The sequence below is a fragment of the Trachypithecus francoisi genome, unplaced genomic scaffold (genome assembly GCF_009764315.1).
Source record: "Trachypithecus francoisi isolate TF-2019V2 unplaced genomic scaffold, Tfra_2.0 Lachesis_group7, whole genome shotgun sequence".
Taxonomy (NCBI): Eukaryota; Metazoa; Chordata; class Mammalia; order Primates; family Cercopithecidae; genus Trachypithecus; species Trachypithecus francoisi.
In genome coordinates, this window is record NW_022681472.1 from 46,710,423 (window position 1) to 46,732,935 (window position 22,513).

At 35.2% G+C, this 22,513-nt stretch overlaps 2 protein-coding genes across 2 annotated transcripts in view; one reads left to right on the forward strand and one right to left on the reverse strand.

The window, feature by feature from the left end:
- Positions 1-15,847, forward strand: part of NECAB1 (N-terminal EF-hand calcium binding protein 1) — a 192,794-nt gene extending 176,947 nt beyond the window's left edge. Inside the window, exons 11-13 of the mRNA XM_033202507.1 lie at positions 8,657-8,734; positions 9,984-10,075; positions 13,649-15,847. Coding sequence (XP_033058398.1) covers positions 8,657-8,734; positions 9,984-10,075; positions 13,649-13,677 — 199 coding nt within the window. The 3' untranslated portion in view covers positions 13,678-15,847. The remainder of the gene's footprint in view (positions 1-8,656; positions 8,735-9,983; positions 10,076-13,648) is intronic.
- The window catches only part of CUNH8orf88 (chromosome unknown C8orf88 homolog), a 28,476-nt gene continuing 21,154 nt past the window's right edge, over positions 15,192-22,513 (reverse strand). Inside the window, exons 5-6 of the mRNA XM_033202506.1 lie at positions 18,891-18,997; positions 15,192-17,197 (exon numbers count right to left, since the gene is read on the reverse strand). Of these exons, the coding sequence (XP_033058397.1) occupies positions 17,174-17,197; positions 18,891-18,997 (131 nt within the window). The 3' untranslated portion in view covers positions 15,192-17,173. The remainder of the gene's footprint in view (positions 17,198-18,890; positions 18,998-22,513) is intronic.

Genomic DNA, 22,513 nt, shown 5'->3' on the forward strand with positions numbered 1-22,513 from the left:
TAGAAGACAGATATTTGAGAATCCTCACATTAAGTTACGCAGAGCATTCCACCTGGGTGATGTCATTTGCTGCCTTTAACTGGATGTTTTCTCATTAATCTTTAAACCCGGTGTTGTTTGATCATTAGGGGCACCAAGTAAAATGAAATGGAGAGAACAACTTGAATGAAGAGACTGAATTTCAAATAAGTTGAAATTCCCTTTTGCATCCAGGCAGCCCACACTCTAATTTAAAATCATCTCTGGTAGATGAGGCGCCAACTCTAGGACATCTAGCTGTGATTGCTCCCTTGGCAGCATGCCCTGTGGCCTAATGACCATTTCAGTCATTAGGAAATTGCAGGCGTCCCTGAAGTCATGATTTCAGTCCTTGGTCATTAAAAGAAAATGAAGCAGCAGCAGATCTTTTCTTTCCTCTTTCCATGGGTACCACCTAGCTCAGGCTTCGGATATCTCAAGCTACTAAAATATACTCTTCCTCATCTTCAGTTTTTTCACTCCAACTGGTTCAATAAACAGTTACTATAATAATTTTCTGGAAACAGTTATCATAGAATTCCCTTACCTGGAACCTACAGTAACTCTCTAATGAGTATCTTATCAAAGGCTAGATGTTTGTCCTGACAGACCCAGGATCCATATCACTACCATTATTTGTTCTCTCTCATCTAAACACTCTGCCTCGGTGATGCACAGCTAGAATTTCTGATATAATCTGTTTGTTCCCCACTGTGCCTCAGACCTGGCTACTCTTCCTCTCAGAAATGTGCATGCACCCAGCTGCAAGTCTCTGCCAGACCATGCACTGCCTCAAGTTCAGACCCCCACTCCAAATTCATCTGCTTTTAGAAAACTTCCACAACCAAGTCTAACCTACCTTATGAGTTTGCTTAAACTATATTTCATAATGCTCTTCAAATATAGCTTTGGGAAGGTTTTTATGTGTGTATGTGTGTGTACGTGTGTGCATAAACAGATACTTCATGTCTCTGGGTGTTTTGCTTTTCCTCTCGGTGTTTAATTAATTTCATTCATACCACAGCAGAATATTTCTCTAGCTAAGAAGTCTGGCTCTGGAAATAAATATGGGATTTTACTAGCTTTGTGGTTTACTAGCTTTTGTGGCTCTAAGCCTGAGTTTCCTCCTCAAGAGCCTCATGAGATGGTTGGGAAGATTGAGATAGTCCGTATGCAGTGCTCAGCACAATGCTTCCCATCCACTGAAGACGTGAGCTGAAGTCACTATTGCGTTTACTGTTGTTTCCTGGTTGTCTGGGTGGCTGACCTCCTCTCTAGAGTATGAGTGCAGTACTTCCTCAGTGCCACTAACAGCTCATCATCTTCCAGTAGTGTCTTTGTAACAAGAACACAGGAAATGCTGTGCTTCCATGATTATTTTTATTATTCTATGTCACGCCAGACTCAGAGGGTACAAATCAAAATCCCATTTTCGTCCTTTTTACTTCAGTGACTCAAGACTTGCAAAGGTGGGAATATGTGTAGTTTTTAGAGCCCACTCATTTGAAAATAAAATTGAATATTTAAAAATGCAAAGAGGGCCAGGCGCAGTGGCTCACGCCTATAATCCTAGCACTTTGGGAGGCCGAGGCGGGCAGATCATGACCAGACTGACCCTGGTGAAACCCCGTCTCTACTAAAAATAGAAAAATTAGCTGGACATGGTGGCATGTGCCTGAAATCCCAGCTACTCAGGAGGCTGAGGCAGGAGAATTGCTTGAACCCGGGAGGCGGAGGTTGCAGTGAGCCGAGATGGTGCTACTGCACCCCAGCCTGGACAACAGAGCGAGACTCCGTTTCAAAAAAAAAAAAGAAAAGAAAATACAAAGAGAACCTATATATACACTGTTCACAGTGTAAACTTCCCAAAATAGAGCTCAGTAAACTCTTCATAATGAGGATATAGAGAAGATAAAGTCTATTTCAGTGTATTACAATCTCCAGGGATTGATGGCATGTTTTATATTTATAAAAAAGGCACACAAGTTTGTTTTTTAGGTTCAGAAACACTAATGAGTGTTGGGAAAATGACCTCAAGCTACTAGAACAGTCCCAGAGAAAGGGAAACTAGCTGTGGGGGAATGAGAGTGAATAGATTTGTGCTGTCTGCTACAAATTCCATTCTCTCAATAACCACAATAAATTGCTCCATCAGCTCCTGCTGTGAAGTGGAGGGAAGGAGAGCATCTTTTTCCTGTAAGATAGATTCTCAGCCTCTCTGTTTCCTTTGCAAGACTGGTCTGTTTCATACAGTTCTTTGTTCACTTCTTAATGTTGATTTTTCAGCTAATTTCTTTATTTTACTGGAATTATCGAAATGTAGACTATATCAGGTGGAATGAGCATCAGGGAATCACACCCATATGGAATATATATGGCATAGATGTTACGCCAGTGTGCCTGTCTACATGCAATTTTTCAGTTGTACCAGTTAATCAAATTCAATTTTCTACCTGTATCAATTGATAATCAAATGCCACTGATGCCATCAGTCATGCTCCAGTGTGCCCAGCACAATTGCCTAGTGCTTGGCTGAGAAAATAAAGCTCTGTGAATGTCAGAGGTTCTGTTCTCCCATGATGTTTAGCTCAGTCTCACCATGATTAGGCACAAAATACTGCCATAAAATAAAATAGATATTATTAAGGACTAACAAGATTAGACATTTTGCACCTATTTTCTTATTTATATATTTTTGAGACAGGATCTCGCTCTGTTGCCCAGGCTGGAGTACAGTGGCACAATCATGGCTCACTGCAGCCTCAACTTCTTGGGCTCAAGCGACCCTCCCACCTCAGCCACCAGAGTAGCTGGGGCCACAGGCACGCGCCACCATGTCTGCCTACTTTTTAAAAATTTTGTACAGATGGGATTTCACCATGTTGCCCTGGCTGCTCTTGAACCCCCAGGCTCAAGTGATCCTCTTGCCTTGGCCTCCAAAAGTGCTGGGATTACAGGCTTGACCCACTGTGCCTGTCCTCTTATCTTCACAGCAATAATCAAGAGGCACATATTACATCCAGCTTAGAAGGAATAGGCTCAGATGGGTTAAGAAAAAACTTATTAAAACTTATCTGATGCTAAAACCAGTGTTTAATCCTTCTTGTCAGTATTTGGTCATCCTTAGAGTTTCCTGGATTTTCTGTGGTTAACCAGGGGTAGAATAGACAAGTCCTCTCCTGTTCCAATTACAACAAGGTCTTGCTTTCTTAAATTCAGGCCACTGAATTAGAGGTTTTGCCCTATAAGTTTTTGATTAGGAGACTCCGAAATATGGGGAGTGACAGAGGTTTTGTTTTAGTAGTCAAAAGAGTTTTTAAAAAGTTAAGTTGGTGAAAAACTCAAGCAGATTATGTGGACTCATGTTTATACACACACATTGTTTGATACAACACATATGCACACTATTCTTCACTTATTTTGTAATCATGAAGGCTCATTAATCCCTGTTTTTGTCATAGGGAGGTACCAATTGAATATAAGTGGTATACATGGTATGTTCTCAGAACCATTCTTGACACCAGAGAACAAGAGAATAGTTTGTTTTCAAGGATCTTAGACTCCAGTTGGGAAAATAGAATGCTTATTTATGAGGGTAGAGCACAATTAAAATCATGTTCATGGTCTAAAATTTCATAGTCATTAAATAGAACAAAATGATTTCTAAAGTCACTCAGCTATGAAATTTGAGAATTTGAATATATTCAAAACTCCATGTCAAGGGCCTAAGGAATATGAATGTAGGATTACATTGTAAGAATCAACCCTGAGGCATCCTTAAGAAATAATGGTGGCACATTGAATCATTAATCATTTATCAGTATTTTTGAGACAGTGCCTCACACTGTTGCCCAGGCTGAAGTGCAGTGGTGCAATCTAGGCTCATTGCAGCTTCAACCCCCCAGGCTCAAGTGATCCTCTCACCACAGCCTCCCAAGTAGCTGGGAGTACAGGTGCGTGCCACTATGCCTGGCTAATTTTTTCTTTTTTGAGATGGAGACTTGCTCTGTTGCCCAGACTGGAGTGTGGTGGCGCAATCTTGGCTCACTGCAGCCTCCACCTCCTGGGTTCAAGCAATTCTCCTGCCTCAGCCTCCCAAGTGGCTGGGACTACAGGCACGTGCTGCCACACCCAGCCATTTTTTTGTGTTTTAGTAGAGACGGGGTTTCACCCTGTTGCCCAAGCTGGTCGCGAACTCCTGACTTCATGATCCGCCCGCCTCAGTCTTCCAAAGTGCTGGAATTACAGGCATGAGCCACTGTGCCGGGCCATTTTTGTATTGCTTATAGAGACAGGGTTTCATCATGTTGCCCTGGCTGGTCTTGAACTCCTGGACTCAAGCGATCCACCCACCTCGGACTCCCAAAGTATTGGGGTAACAGAAGTGAGCCACCATGCCCAGCCTCATTAATCAGTAATTATATAGATGAAATAAATTGGTGACCCACAGCTTGGTATGGAGAAATGTGAGGACTGGCCCTCTTGCCATGTCTTTTCTTCATTGGTTAGGCCTTGCTTGTGATTTAAGGTAGGACATGCACATGGGGAAGGAAGAAGCCAAGAGGGAGAGTCCCGACCATTATGGGGAGTTTCCTCATTTAAAATCTTTAATCTCACCTGTTCCTGAGCCACATCCATTTCCCCTAGAAGCCATTTCACTGACACATTTTCCAGCATCCAGGAATATTCAAGATCTCCCAAAGCTCAAAGTTGAAGCTTTTAGGGCCTGCATCCAAAGACAGCTTAGCCAAAGAACTTTTGCTTTAGCCAATGAGTGTTAAGTGTCACAGGAAGTATGAAGATTTTAAGGAGAACGACACAGGCTGTTTCGGGGGAGTAGAATCACACAAGAAACAAATCACACGTGTGTTGTTGTGCAGTTTTACATTTACAAATAATTGAAAGCTAATCATTCAAGCCCCAAGCCTTTAACAACTGCTGACAAATCTTTCTAAAAATTATTTCGCAATTGGACTTTTCTTGCTGTCTCAGTGTGATCATTGTGTGTCATTATCTATATGGTATAGTCTCAAATATCAATGTCCTTAAATATCATTGCCCCATATTGGTCTTTTTGGCCCTTAACTGAAAGTACCCATTCTGTAAAGCAATTCTGGTTAGCACTTTCACCCATGTGCCTTTGAGACAGAATCTACACTTTCATCACTGCATCTGCTTCTTGTCAGTCACCTTTATTAGGTTTCCTAACTCTTTGTCAGAGTGCAGCTTTTCGAGGCAAAAATGCCTAAGTTCAAAGTCTGGTTTACTCACTAGCAGCTGTGATGACCATGGACAAGACATTTCATCTCTCCATTCCTTAGTTTCCTTATCTATAAACAATGGAGAAACAAATACACAAAGAAGACAACACCACCTTCCGGTATCAAATAAGAATGCTTGCAACTGCAATCTAGAGTAAGCACAGTAACAGTCACTTATATCATAAGTACGTTTATTATTCTCAAAAGGAATACTGGAGGTAACAATCTCAAGGTTTTTATACAGCTTAATGTTGTCATCAAAGATCCCAGATCTGTCTTTCAGATGTGCCTTCTGGCTCTTCACCAGATGGCCTATAGTGAGGAAGAAAAAGGGAGAAATACCAACAAGCTCTCCTCTCAAGTCTGATCCTGAAAACTCCCAGAGTCCCTGCTTCCCAGCATACTTCCCCTTGCATCTCACTGGCCAGAATTCAAGTTGCATGGTCATTGTTGGCCACTGGGAAGGCTAGGAAACAAGTGTCCAGCAGAGAGGATTAAGGTTATCAGGATATTTTCAGTCCAACACTGATTGGTACATTGGGTGTACTGCAAACTGAACAGTGGCAGAGTCATGTTAGTAAGAGGAGAGTAATATTTGGGGAGGCAATGGACAATGTAGCCACATGACTCCCAAAGTAACTATGAAGGTTAAATGGCTTATCTATGGAAAATGCTTAAATTAGAGCCTGGAACAGAGCAATACATGTAGAAATCATCACCACCACCACTATTAATACTTATATTATTAGCTTGCTGCTTCTCATTGCTTTAGTAGATATGTACATTTTCCCTCCATTTCTTTTCTGGTTTTCCTCCCACCCCATTCCTTTTGTTTCTGTCATGCTTCTTAGCTTTGACACCATTAAGGCTTAGCTTTCATAGCTACTCACCCAATGAAAGTGATACTTTCCTTTTAGCTATTGGGCTAACAACACACACACACACACACACACACACACACACACACACACTAAGCCAAGTACTGAGTTAAGAATTCTACATGTAACTTTTTTTCTTTATTTTCAGACAAAGTCTCGCTCTGTCGCCGAGGCTGGAGACAGTGGCTTGATCTTGGCTCACTGCAACCTTCACCTCCCGGTTCAAGCGATTCTCCTGCCTCAGCCTCCCGAGTAGTTAAGATTGCAGGCACGTGCCACTGTGCCCAGCTAATTTTTATATTTTTAGTAGAGACAGGGTTTCACCATGTTGGCCAGGCTGATCTTGAACTCCTGACCTCAAGTGATCCACCCACCTTGGCCTCCCAAAGTGCTGGGATTACAGGTGTGAGTCCCTGTGCCCGGTCTTCCATGTAACACTTTAATTCTCATAGTATTGTTATCACTATTGCACAGATAAGGAAACCAATGTTGAGTATTGGGATCAAGGTGGCACAGATGGTGGAAGGTCTGTTGGGCTATACTTTAAATCACTGCCATTTCATATTCCTTTTTACTCCTTCAAAAGCTTTAGCATTATGCTAAAGTTTTATGAATTTCTTATCTTATGGTCTTATGGCTAGTCTGGAAATGAAATGTTCAAATATCAGGATAAGTGAGCTTTTAATGTAATAAGTATACAAATGAATCAGTTTTCAGGCAGCAGTTGATGAAGAGCTTGAAATACAAGGCTGAGTATTTTAAACTATCCTAAAGAAAATAGAGATGGATTGTAATTTGTCCAGTGTACTGTTGAAGGTTATGTTTGGGGATTACATCCCTTTGAGACTATGATGAAAGCTATAGATTCTCTTCCTAGAAAAACATATATATGCATATTAATTTGCAGATCATTTCTGGGATTTTAGTGAACACCCAAAGAGCACATTCATGAACTCTTGGGATTAGAAAATCACAAATTCCACCTTCCATTCAATTCTTATGATTCCATAGTAAACCTTTCTCCAGAAAATCTGAAGTTGAGCTAAAAACAATATTTGCTGCATCATACCTTAATGAACCAAACTAAATAAACAACTGAAAAAAACACAAGCAGAACTAAAGAAAAAAAAATTAAAATTTCTGTGTGTAGTTACTGCCACCTGCTGGTCACACTTAGGTAAATCCTAAATCTACATTAATCAACTATTTTACTGCTATTTGTTCTCTTACTGGTAAGTTTACTGGTAAATTCTTTGTTAATCCAAAAGCCTTATTGTTTTTCTAACCCCTCGTTTTGCTTTGTAATATGAATATATTATGAACCATCAGGCTGAACAGTCTGTACTTTTGTAATTCAGTTTTTAAAGTTATCTTTATTTTTGTCTCCCACTCTTAAGTTCATGAATCTCTCTATTCTTTTGTTTCAGAATTAATTTGGGTCTTCATCATTTGTCACCTATGCTATTTCACTATCTTTCCAGCTGTTTTTTCTACTTTACAATACCCTTCATACAATACCCACTGGACCATCGGAAGGATCTTTTAATACATAGCTATAGCCACGACACTCTCCCTGCTTTATATCCTTCGGTGGCTCCTCATTGCTACAGAATTAAATTTGCAGTCACCTCAACCTATGTTTTCAGCCAGCCTACTTTCTTCACTCCTTCAAAACATATTATGTAGACTTTTTCCTCCTTTGGGGTAGTCAAAGGACTGGAAGGAACAAATTTGTCTCACCCAAATTGGAAAAGAAATTTAAAAGGAAAACAAAAAACGCTTGCAATTATGGCCAGAATGTGGACTCTTAAACTTCATCCAGAGACAGTGTTGAGCAGTGTGTGTGTGTGTGTGTGTGTGTGTGTGTCCGCGCGCGCGCGCATCAGAGGGACAGTTTGAGAGACAGGGAGAAAGGGAAAAAAAGAGAAAGAGGAAGAGAGCCATTAGGTATTGGCAAACTAGGAGTCAGTTGTATAGCAGTAGTGTGGTCCAAGTGACTCAAATGGTATAGAACAGGACCCACACAAAAACTGTCAATACAGGAATGTTGTAAGGCTAAGAATTTGGCAGAGGTACAGTGGTTGATAGGGCCAATCCTAATAGCTACATTTGAGGGCAAAGGCAGGTAGCATGCATTCACATTTTTCTGGGCCTAGCGCAACAGATGCTCAATAAACCTTTTTGAATGAATGAATACAATTTTGCAAAAGTTACATTCGTGATGTCTGCAATATATTGAGACTGTTTTCATGATGCAAAACCTGAAAACTAAAAAATCAAAACAAAACAAAAAACAAACAAACAAAAAAAACACTTATGCCAAACAGACATATTGAACAAGTAAATTCTTGACAAATCTGTTTGATTTTCATGCAGGCACCTTAGATTGTTTCCTCTATTAATGGATAAGATTGTTTCATACTACATATAGATATTAGAAAAGTTAGCTTGTATCTTTAATTCCCAGTAGCTAATTATGCCTTTTATTTTCCATTTCAGTATTTCTATACAGAAGCTTTCAAATGAATCTCGCTACATAATCTATGAGTTCTGGGAAAATAGTAGTGTATGGAATAGGTAAGTTGTGAGCAAGCCTGATTTTATGTGAAGCCAGGAAGGTGGCAATATGTATGCATGATGTAATTTTAGGATTTGTAGGAAAGCTCCGTTCTCTTTTACCTTACCTTAAAACCTGTCCCATTTGCCCATTACCCTGAATTCTACACACTTTAAAAAATGTATTTAATGGCTTAGAAACCACTTGTCTTGAAGTACAAATACTTTTGGTAATGATTCCACTTTGAGTCTTACCATTTTACTGATGTTTTCAGATAAGAAGATATAAATGGGGGTATGGGTGTCTAAAGCTGGTGAGGGTAGTGGTGGGGCTGGAGACAAAGGATGGACACAAATGAGGTGGAAAAAAGAGCTTTATCTAATTTTTCATAGGATAGTCTGTGCAGCTATTTTATTTTACAACAAAACTACATACAATTTTTAGAGTCATTGCAGCCCAACACCTTCTAAATGTCTTTAAAGACTAAAAATAAAGTGGAAATTCAAGACGTTGTCAAAAATTCAAATCAACTTCTTTAAAACTAAAATAATTACTAATAGAAAACAAACATATAATTTTAAAATGGAATGAAAGAAATGTTTGCTCTTCTGAGAGTATATAACAATTCCTGACCGTTTAAAATGGTACAGAGAATATAGCTCTCTAAATAAGTCCATGTTTAGGGTGTTAAATATGGTGATGGAAGTAATAGAATACCTGGAAATTCAGTTGATCCGTATTTCACCTAAAAGTTTAATTTCTGTGGCAATTTTGAAGGCACTTTGGGCTATAAGGAAGGCAAAATGATAGCAACAGTATTTCAGCCATAGAAGGAAATAAGGTAACTTATTCAACTCTGTGCTTCCAGGCCAACACTTTCAGATAGTTTTTCAGATTTATTTTTATTATCTAGAAATGTAAAATATACAGTCTGTCTTATTATCTATCCTGTTTTTTAAACTCTCCAGCAGCTATAATATTCTTTTCTATTTAAATTTGTTGCAGTAAAGTCTACTTCCTATTTTATCCTCTAAAAAAGTAATGTTCTCCCGGTTTAAAACCTTTTTCAAAAAGTTTCTGATGACAATTATTAAATTACTCCTAAGTCATTTTTGAAAGCTGAACCACCATTAAAACAAGCTTGTATCCAGGAGCTTACTTAATCCACATCATCCCAAACTTTGCCATCTTGATCAAATTTGATCTCTGCTGCACTTGGGAAGATTGTAAATAAAAATGCACAGCCTTAACCTGTAATTATTTACACAGCCACCTTCAGACAAATTATAGCAAGACATTCCAAAGAAGTAATGTGGATTTCTTGGAAACTCCAGAACTCACATCTACAATGCTAGTTCCTGGTAATTATCCTGGGTTTACAATGCTTCTATATCCTTTTGTACTTTTTGTTTCCTTCTTAAAAGACAGTATGCTCTTCCCTTTTATATTTTATCAATGGTATTCTCTTATTTATTTCTTTATATATCTTATGGTTTGAGAGTGGGGGGAAGAAATAAAAGATCTATATATTTGTTCTATTTTGTCCTTAGTGAACCCTATTTGTATTCCCAGCTATATTGAACCTACTATTAGTCATTTGCTAATCATATTAACAAACTTGAAGTACTACCAAATCATGATATTTCAAAAAATTATTCAAATATTTTACCATATTGTAATTTAGTGTATTGGACACAATTTGTTCATCTACCCATCCAATTAATGATTAAACATATATTTACTGAGTATTAATATGTGCTAGGCACCAGGGTGTTTAGCCTATTTACTGGTACTGATTAAGCTCCATTTCTGAACAAGCATTGTGTTGGGAGCTACAGAGGGTACAAACTAAAAGCAAAATCCCTACCCATAAATTAGCCAGGCATCGTGGTGCACACCTGTAATCCCAGCTACTTGGGAGGCTGATGCAGGAGAATCACTTGAACCTGGTAGGCTCACGCCTGTAATCCCAGCACTTTGTGAGGCTGAGGTGGACAGATTACAAGGCCAGGAGCTCAAAACCAGCCTGACCAACATGGTGAAACCCCACCTCTACTAAAAATACAAAAAGTAGCTGGGCATGGTGGGGCATGCCTGTAATCCTAGCTACTCAGGAGGCTGAGGCAGGAGAACTGCTTGAACCCAGGAGGCGGAGGGTTGCAGTGAGCCAAGGCACTGCACTCCAGACTGGGCGACAGAGCGAGACTCCATCTCAAAAAACAATAATAGTATAATAAAATAAAATAAAATAGGGGGAAAATCTTAGAATACAACTTCTGTAAATATGACTGCTGCAGGCTTTGTACATAGAATGCAGGAAAGTGAGATCCACATTTTATTTATCTTCACATTCCCTACCCTATTACAGTATTACTATAGGACAGTATATGGCAAAAAGAAATTATTTCCTAGATGAAAGAATGAATAGGACTTTGGCATCATCATAAATATATTGGTCTTCAGTCAAAATTTCCATGAAGTCCTGACACGTAATTTTTGTCTCACCATGACACCCATTTCCATTTCTCCCAAACCAATGTGGAAAGAAAGGAACAAAGCTTGTTCTTATTGGTGCCTTGAGTCTTTCCAGGACAGAAACACCTCAACAAAAATAGAGAGGAAAAGAGGACAGAACAGGAGGCTACTGAGTTATCAGTAAGGGGAAAAATGCTATAGCAATAATTGAAAATATGGAATAATCTGATAGTTTTCTGACCTAACTCTATCATTATCTTGAATTATTTTCTATACACTACTAGTGTCATTGGCACATGCATTATATTACTCTTTCTCTCTCAGAACATTTCCTAATTTAGAAAGAAAAACTGACTACAGATAAAACTGGATCAATTCTTGTTCTGTGAATTCAGCCAGGTTCAATACAATTTAATGCCTTTTAATTGCTGCCCTATTTTGTATTAATCTCATATTACATTTAATTTCAACAATGATTACTGGAATTTCGTATAACAAGAGGAAAAGGTAGGCATGATTTCTGACACAATTTTAAAACCTACAACATTTTAACATTTATTGGGACATCCCACCCTATTTTAAAGTTTTATCACTGTGACAGCAGGCCTATTCCAGTAAGCTGAAGTTAGCATATAAATATTATTTGTGAGTTTTAATGGCCATATAACTTATAATACTATTTTTAAAAACCAGTTTTGTGCATTTTGTGTTACAATGGTTGTGAAGATTAAAAAATAATAATAATTAGGTAGGCGCTGTGGCTCATGCCTGTAATCACAGCACTTTGGGAGGCGAAGGTGGACAGATCACCAGAGGACAGGAGATCGAGACTAGTGGCCAATATGGTGAAATCCTGTCTCTACTAAAAAATACAAAAAATTAGCCAGGCATGGTGGTGCATACCTGTAATCCCAGCTACTTGGGAGGCTTAATCCGGAGAATCACTTGAACCTGGGAGGCAAAGGTTGCAGTGAACTGAGTTCGTGCCAGTGCACTCCAGCCTGGGTGACAGAGCAAGACTCTGTCTCAAAACAAATAATTAATTAAAGATGTATTAGCTGCACATATTTATACCTAAAATTAAAATCTGAAAGAAAAAAGGCAGACACTACATTTTAAAATGCAGTATGAGTAGGTTTGTATTTCTAATTTAACTCACAAATTATGATTTCTGGTAAGATTGCTTTTTATGGTTAAGACTACTAAGTGGTTTACCTAAGATACATCTAAAGAAATTAAGCAACTAAGACAGACTGCATCCAGATATGAAAATATACACTATAATACATTCCAATGACCTCTCAAATATAAAATCCTTCAAATGAAGCATACTGGAATATGGCAGCCCAGATCCATTAGCCATCATAAACCAGCCCAGACAAAAAGAGTATATCAACTTGGTCTGTGGAGCAGAATGTCCCTTGGCAATAAGAGAAAAGCCTATGGTTATGAGAAAACAGGATACAAAAAAAAGATCCTATTTCCAGCAAATTACTTGAACAGCTTTGAAAGCAAATTTCAATCCCTTCCATTTATCTGTTTCTCACAGCATTCCACCAATCATACATCTTTGCCATTGGTTTGTTTTCAGGATATCTATATTCACTGGGATAAACATTTATAATTTTAACATACAGATATACTAAAATATTATTTATAACCTATCTACTTGCTTATACTCAATATTTATGAGATCCTGTATGTATAAATATACGGTATTTATAAATATCACATATGTATAAATATATGTATAATTACACATGTATTTATATGTATATTATACATGATACATCATATTTATAAATATGTGTATATATGTATTATATATGTACATATGTATATATGTATATATTGTTATAGATGTATATATTACAGATATACATATTACATATATGTATATATTATAGTATATGTATATACATATTTATACATATTATATGTATATATATTTATATGTATATACATACAATATAATATATAAATACATGTGCATATATGTATACTATATGTAGAAATACATGTGCATATATGTAGAAATACATGGTATTTCTACATATAGGATTTCATAAATACTGGGTATATAAATACCATATATATATATATATATATGTGTATATATATATATGGCCTAACTACTGCCAGTGTTGGGCAGATTCTAATAAGAACAATAGCATGATTTTAGCTTCATGGCATTTATAATCTTGCTGCCAAAACAAGTTCTATTCACCTAGAACAAAACATTTTAGACTGCAACAAAGTGCCAAAAGATATGGTACAAATAAGTGCATAAGAAGAGTTCAATCTTGCCTCAAACAGTCAGGAAATGGTGACTAGAAAGATAAGTTATTATGCAGACTAAAGGTAAGGGAAATGGTCTCTTTAGATATAATTTGCACCTTGAACATTCTTTGCCCTGTAAGTTATTTTCATTATTTTAGAAAATGTTTTTCTCTTTTCAGCTTCATGGTGGATCCTGAACAACAACTAGATGTTCCTAGACATTTTCCTTATGGTTCAAGTGCAAAACAGGTGTTCTTATCTAAAATGTCAATTAGAAAATTATCTGTGGTTGTTAATCTACTGTATATTTTTGTTTGGTATATTTACTAAGTGCACTCTTTTAAAACTTATTCTATAATTTTATGATTCATGTGAATTTTAGCTCAATTTTCAAAGTTCACTAATATTCTCAATATTTAATGCTTAATGCTTTGCTACACTGTAACTAACCTAAAACCTTTTAGTGACAAAATCCTAATATGTGGAAAAAAGCATACACATAAAGGAATAATATTGTGAAAATGAATTTGCTATGATAAAGAAAAAATAAAGTGGAAACTTTTAGAGTATTACTTCATAGGGCAGATTTTGTAAACTGTCGTATACTGTAAAGGGTTAAACCAGCGTTTTGTGATTTTTAACAGATTTTCTGTGAGTGAAGTTTATTCTTCCAACAATGTCTACTCCATCCCCAACCCAACTCACAGCCCTATGACTATTATCTTTGCATTAGTTAAAAAGTTAGTATATAGGCATCAAACAACCTTGGCTGTAACCTATAGACTCTCTATCAATGTATCAGGTTATAGACTGGTTTTTCAAAAGTGAACAATTCTGTGATAAGTTAGAGTACCATTTAGTAATACAGCAACATTGTGTCATTTATTAGCATCATAATTCCTTGTTATGTAAGTTAAATATATCAAGAAAGAAGAGACTATTGCTTTGGGAAAATGTGGTTCAAGTTTTATGGCATATAGTTTTGGTATGTGACAGATAGCTAACTTTTCTTATGAAAAATACATATTTGCATGTAAACAATGATTTCAAAATACTTGAAAAATAAACTTTTAACTCAAATGAATAAATAAGAAATATGAAACAAGCACAAAACCTTACGGAAGTCATAAAATAGTAGGGAAAGTACTAGACAGAAGACATCTGTTTTCCAATTTCAACACTAGAATGACTAAAACTATCTACCTATAGAACTATCTATAGATAGTATACTATCTATACTCTGCTCAACAAGCTCAGAAATTAAACGTTTTTAATAATAAAAATCTGTCCTGGTTGTAAACCCTGCTGATGAAAATACAATACATATAAAAATGTACAGCCATGTTATTTTCTAGTATAAATTCCTTTGAAACTATAAGTCTTTGGGGAAAAATATAAGGTAAAATTTTCCAGTTTTTCCCCCTTTGAAAAACTCAGGAAAAAAGGAAGATTGAACTAATAAAATTTTATTTCTTAAATATAAATTTGACCTAAAATATTTTCTCAAACTAATTCATGAAACAGCAACTTTTACCAATACCTTTGTATACTCTCAGTTCTCATCCAATATAAATACAATTTTAAAATCCTTTCATAGTTCTATTAGAAATAAGTAGTAAATTTTGATATATTACACGTATACACGTGTGTGTGTGTGTGTGTGTGTTTGTGTGTGTTTGTGTGCCTCTGGTCAACTCTAAGGATGACAGACACTGTGTAACACCTGGGTCAACTCTTTTAATTTATATACAAAGCAAAGAACAACATTAATGGAGATATACAATGATTATTCAAACAAGCTATACATATGTACAAAGGCAAATAGACACATAACAAAACAGTCTCTGCAGACTGACTGTATATAGTAAGAAAAGATCAAAGGACTTTAAAACCTAAACGACTTTTGACATACAAACTCTTCTTGAGAATGTTTGTTGTAAATGGTTTCAAAAATACAAATTGTAGCCAATCAAAACATTGCTTTGGTTGGTCCATTTAAGTATCCAATTCAAAAAGCATATCAAATCTTTTGGGTACTAGGCAGTTTCCAAAGTAGCATGGTAGTATTACTTGTTAAAAGGGTTCTGTTTTCAGTAACAGTACTGAATGGAAAGGATCTGCAGATTCCAAATTGGAATAAGCTCTATCATATTCTGAAACAAGAATTAAAATGACTTGAGAATGGGCAAATAATAAAGCAAACCAATTAATTATATGGTCATTCTGACCCCATCTTATACAAATTATACATATATTTTGTGTACGTTTGTGAGAGTTGTATGTATGTGAACAGTGTGCGTTGTGTATTCACATACAAATATATACTGAAACCTACAGTGGAAAAGGAAAGTAGGGCCAAAAAAAAAAAAGAAAAAGAATAAAGAAAAAACTGAGACCTAAGTATAAATATCACATTTTAAAGTAAACAATAAGTTTATAGTTAACAAAGATTTTTTTTTTCTATTTGAAAACCCATTTTCCTAAAGAACAAAGTAGTAAAAAAAACAAAAACAAAAACAAAAACAAAAAAAAGAGGTCACCAAAAGACCAAGATAGAAAACGTAACATGGAATACAAGCTTGAATCTGGGAAACAAGCTCAAAAACCAGCGGAAAAGAAAAAGTACTGGTTTTAGGAGTTCAAAATTCAGTGAAACAAACTTTTTGCCAATAGACCTAGGGATATGAGAAATCGAATTAGGGAGAGTTTACACTTACCTATATATCAGCAGATTTTTCTGGAAGAAATCCTTTTTTTTTTTTTTTTTTTTAACAACAGTAACATCCAGAGTGACAAATTGCAGGAGATTTAATGTATAAAATTTCTAGGAATTAAAAACTTAAACCCAAAAATTCTTCATCCATATATGTTATAAGAAAATATAGAATTAAAACTTAATGTACGTCAATTATTTTCAAATGTCCAAATTCTTTTGGAAAAAAAATATCAGTTTCACTTTGAAATTGCTCCACTTCTGCTATTCATATGGTCTGATTAGTGACATAAGTAGCAGCTGTTTTTCAACTTCAGTTTCATTCACTACCATTGTTTCCAAATTATCAATCTCTGCTAGTAATTATGAATTTAAGACCATATTATTATCAAAAACCTAGAGACCAATCATATACCTGAAAAGAAATACTCATTAAAAATTCTCCCTCCTGTCATTGAGAACTATGCATTGAACATTCTGAATCATTCTAAGCCTCTGGAGAGACTGTAATGATCCATTCATGAGCTGGTATGAAATCAGTGGGAAGCAGAACAACAAAAGCAACTTTAAAAGCAACAAGAAATTATGTACCATATATACACTGTAGCAAATATTTTATATTTGAAAGTCTTTACAGCTTACATTTCCATTCCATTATTACAAGTGATGAAAAACCAAGAATTCCAAGTAGTACACAAATTATAAATATACAGTCTTCCCACTTCACTAACCAAATTCCTACTTTCCAGTGTAACTTCCCAATTTATGCAGGAAACCTCCTGCAAGGCTGAAACTGATTAGAAAATTTTTTATAGTTTAAAATAGCTCTTTCTCATTTTTAGAGAAGTCAAATAGTCAACCATCAAAATTAAGAATAAATTGAATTGTCACAGTCCATTACAGTTATTGTTGCTAGATCCACCTCATTTGCAGATGTCCAAACTATAAAATGAATAATTCTGTCTCTTCAAATTCATCTGTTCTTAAAATGCTACTTAAAACTTTGGTTGTTTTCCTGTAATATAAAAGAAAAAGTTAATTTATCAATTGATTGAATACAGTTTTTACTAATTAGTTCATCAAACCAAATACTGTGAATGTACCAGGTGTTTACAGATTTAAATGCATGTACCATAGAAACTATTAAAGTAACTATAACTGTCAAATAACAAAATGGCTCATGTTTTAAAAATATATGTAATTCATTTTAAAATATACTAAATTGTATTCCAAACCTGTTCTGTTTCTGTGGCACCTAGTTTTAAAAAATGTATTAATGTGTAAATCGAAAGTAAAATGAATTCTAATGTATAAGTTTGTTTTAAAAAGTGTATGTCAAGCTTTTATTTACACAATAAAATGTTATTAAAGGTGGAAAGTCTACAGATGAAACAGTGACTATAGTTTATATAGCACTGAAGTTTACATTTATTCTTACAGACCATGGATTACATATCCCAAAGATCTTTGAACAGGTGGAAAAGTTGAAATATCAAGTACATTTTTTCTTATTTAATATTCCTGTATGAGAAGTATTATACAAAATTTTAATTCATGCTTTAATTAACTTTGAAAAGAATCGGCTAGAGATCTAAAGTTAGGGAGTTTAAGAAATATTAACATAAACTATGAACAACATAACTTTTTTAAAAATTATAATTTGAGGAAAAAAATCCTATGAATTCCAAAGAATTAGAATACCAAAAATGGAGATAGGAAGTAGTAGTGTATATTTCCCATTTGAACTGCTCTCAGTATACCTATATTCTGAATCTCATTTCAGAAGAGTCCTAGCTGCCTTTACCTATATAAAGGTATTTACGAAAACTCTAATAGAAAGTTAAATTCCAGTCAAATGTAAGTAGAGACCATAAAGAATGGGAATCATTTACTAAGAGCAAATGAGAGAAAAGTATCATACTCAGTAATCTCATGCATTATTTTAATAATCCTAACAGTCAGAGATTATCATCCTTATCAGCAACTGCAAAACTAAGGTTCAATGAGGTTAAGTGACTTGTCCAAGTTTGAACTGCCAGTACACAGAATGGAGCTACAATTTGAAGCCATGTCTGATGACAAAATCCATGTCCTTTCCATGAATATCATAAGAGATGCATGTATGTATTCATTATGTGTATTTATTTAGATGGAATTTGATAAGGTAACACAGAAATATAAAGGGCTAAGAACAGCAAAGACATGTTAAAGAAAAATACATGAGATGATTTGTTATAATGTATAAAAAGACTAATTGAACAGAATGGATAGCCCATTAACAGACCACCCATATATTGCCACAAAGATGTCAGAGAAGTACCATTTCAATAAATATTTTTAAAATGACTGGATATCCATGTAGAAAAAGGTAAAACTTGATGCCCACCTCACATCATAGAGTAAAATTAATTCCAGTTGGCAAATATAATTTAATTGAAAAAATAAAACTTTTAGACTATTGGATAATATTTTCATGACCTTTCAATTAAAAATATTTCTTAAACAAAATACAGCTATTCCATTCTAATTTTTGGACAGAGTTACTTTATAATAATTGGTTTATTATACCTTTAGATTTCTGTAGTTTTCTGAATTACCTGTATCTTATAATAAGGAAGGTTAAAAATCTAGAGGTAGAGTCTGATGAAAATGTTAAAGAAAAATATTTTTAATATAATATTACAATACAAACTTAGAAAACTACTTACTGGTTTTTGCAGTACAATGGGATGATCAGGCAGAAAGGCTGGTTTTTTTCTGCAGATGGAAACACTTGAGAGCTTCAACAGGAAATCTCTGCTGTATTTAATTCTCTCTGTAGATATTAAACATCAAATGTAATGTTATGAAATGTAGAGTTGTCTAGATTACTTTTTGGTTTATTTTTTTCTGGATATCCTCTATTATTTTATAAAATGATGAGTAATGTGTCTATGCAAAAGAGGAGGAGAAAAAAAGCTTTGAGAAACATCTACTGCCTCCAATTCTCCTTTTACATAGAAAGAAAACCAAGTAACCAAGGAAAAATTAAAGAAATATAATTAGGAAAATGGGAAATGCATGGCTTTTTTCATCTGGTTATTCAGGTCTAGTAAAATGATCTATAAAGTATAAAATAACCACAGTAAAAACTATTAGGCAATTCAGATCCTGCCAAAATGTTACTTTAATGAGCCTATCAAGTCTCAATCAATACTAAAAACTTAACACAATAAAAATAAATTCAATTCGAGAAACATTTATTATACATCTTACTTGTATCAGGAACTGTGCTCGGTAATAATGAATAGGACCCAAGATAGGGCCCTTATCTTCAAGGAGAACAATGTTTCAAATATCTGCAGATTTCAAATCAGAAATGATTACCAGAAACGATCACCAAGACAGATTATATGCTTTCCCAGAAGACAATGGAATAATATGTTTAATGTTCTAAAAGAAAAGAACAGTAACCCAGAATTTCATGTCCAGTGGGGGGAAAAAACCCCTCAGAAATGCATGTGAAGGAAAGACATTTTCATATAAAGTAAAATTGAAAGAATTCATCACCAGCAGATGTGATCTTCAAGAAATACTAAAGGAAGTTCTACAGGCTGACGGGAATTATACTAGATGGAAACTTTACTGTTGAGAAATAAAGAGCAAAAGAGATGACAAATAGGTGGGTAAGTATAACAGATTCCTTTTTTTCTCTAAGTTTTGTTTTAAGAAATATGTATTACTGTTAAAGCAAAAGCAGCCACAGATAATATATAGATGAAGGATGTGGCTATGTTTCAATATATTTTTATTTATAAAAACACGAATTGTTCTGTAAGCCATAGTTTACTGACCCCCTAAACATTACATTAAAGACTACAAATTGACAGAGTGGATTTAAAAAATAAGAAGACCCTAGTATATGTTGTCTTCAAGAGACACATATTAAATATAAAGGCATATAAGTTGAAAGTAAATGGATATAAAAAATGCAAAGACTAGGAATAAGAAGGGTTGAATTACTATCCTATCTTCCTATCAACTAACAGGTAACAATTATCAATGTGTTGCTCCTAATACACAGTTCTGAAATACATCAAGGAAAATTTAACTTATCAGAAATTTTAGGTCTGGCTTCTTTCATTTAACATTTTTGAGGTTCATCCTTAATCTGGAACATTATATGTAGCCAAACCATCAATCAAGTGTGAGAACAGAATAAAGATATTTTCCAATACACAAACTCAAAGAATTCACCAACCCAATACCCTTTTTTCATGAAACTCCTGGGGAATGTACTTGAGCAAAATAAGGACATAAATCAATAAAGAAGAAAACATAAAACTCAAGAAATGGAGGTACGTGATGTCAGGTAAAACAGCCAAGTAGAGAACTCCAAAAGTCTTTCACTCCACAAAAACAAGTAAGCTCATAAAAACTGTCAGAATCAACTTTCTCAGAACCCTGGACTCTAACCTAAAGCCTGTAAAAACTAGGGGAATGCTTAGTGAACAAAAAAAAAGCTAAATTTGGGAAAAAATTTGTGGCATTTAACTTACCTAGGACCATCCCCCAGATAGGCCATGGCCTTGAAAACAACAGCCCTCATTACTTTTACAGGTTCCCAAAACTGGAGGGAGTAGTATAGACTTCATTCTCAAAAAATTATGATCATTTGTTTTGACTTTCTGGTGGTTCCCTGAGGAACCATTCTGAGAAACTTGCCTGTACTTCACACCTAACTAAGAATTCTCCTAGCATTAAAGCTGCTGCCCAAAATCCATTTGTCCAAACATTTACAGGAAAATGTATTAGTTGCTTCCACCTGAGACAAAGGATAATAATTGGAGCAAATATTAGGCATACCAAAAAGCTTGGGAGGAAAAACTGAAAAAACGAGATGCTTTGAGGAAGAAGGGCACTGAAAGAATCCCAAATATTCTTTATAGAAGCCCACATGCATGTCAAAGCTAGGCTCATGTTCACAGAAAAACTTGAGGAGATCCTAAGCACTCACTCCTGGCTGACTTGCAGATTCCTACCAAGCAGGAAATGAAGGTGAAGGCAGAATTGAGGCAATACATCAAAATACAGAGAGGCCTTATGCAAAGGCTGAAAGAGGGGCTTCTCTGTTTTTCAGTTTGGTATGGTTCTTCTCGCCATTGAAGGATATTATGTCAAATCACTAGCTGACCACTAAGATAACATAATAGAGACTTCCATAGTCATTCATGACAAAGAATATAGATTTTACAATATTAGTTTGGAAAAGTCACTAACCTAACAACAACTACTACAACAAAGAGCAACAACAAACCCAAGGGAAGGAAGAAAATCTGATTTCCAGAGCAGCCACATTATAACATTCAAAATGTCCAGTTCTCAACCACCACAACAAAAATTATAAAGCACTCAATGAATGAAGAAAGTATGGGCTCATTCATTGGAAAAAAATAAATAGCAATTTTCACCAAGGAAGCCAAGACATTGAATTTACTTGAGAAAGGCTTTCAATAAACTATTTTAAATATGCTCAAAAAGCTAAAGAAAATTATGAGAGGAGTGTCTCATTAAATAAAGAATATCAATAAAGAGATGGAACTTTATAAGAAGAAGCCAGATAGAAATTATTGAGAAGTACAATGACAGAAGTGAAAAATTCACAAGAGGGTTTCAACAGCAGATTTGAGCAGGCAGAAGAAAGAATCAGCAAATTTAAAAGTAATTCAATTGACATTATTCAGTCTGAGGAGCAGAAAGAAAAAATAATAAAGAAAATGAACAGAGTCTAAGACACTTATGGGTTACCATCAAGCATACTAACAAATATATAATGGGAGTGCCAGAAGGAGAGAGAGAAAAAGGAGAAGAAATGATATTTGAAAAAATCATGGAATAAAATTTCCAAAATTTAACAACAAAAAAAGAATCTATACATCTAATAAGTTCAACAAACTATAAATAGAATGCAGACAACCCCCAACTTACGATGGTTTGACTTACAATTGTTTGACTTTATGAGGATGTGAAAGCAATTCAGGGTTTCAGACTTTAAGCACTGGTGATTCTCTGACCAAAGACTCTCTGGGCCAAAGACTCTCATACCAACTTATTATATTTTCAACTTATGATGGGTTTATTAGGAAGTAATCCCACCATAAGTTAAGGAGCATCTATCTGTATACTAAAAGAGATTCTTCACACATAGATACATCATAATCAATCTGTCAAAGTCAACGAAAATCTTGAGGTCAGAAAGACAGTAGTAATTCATCACTTTACAAGGGATTCTCTATTAGATAAACAGCTGATTTCTCATCAGAAACTATGGATGTCAGAAGTCATGGGATGA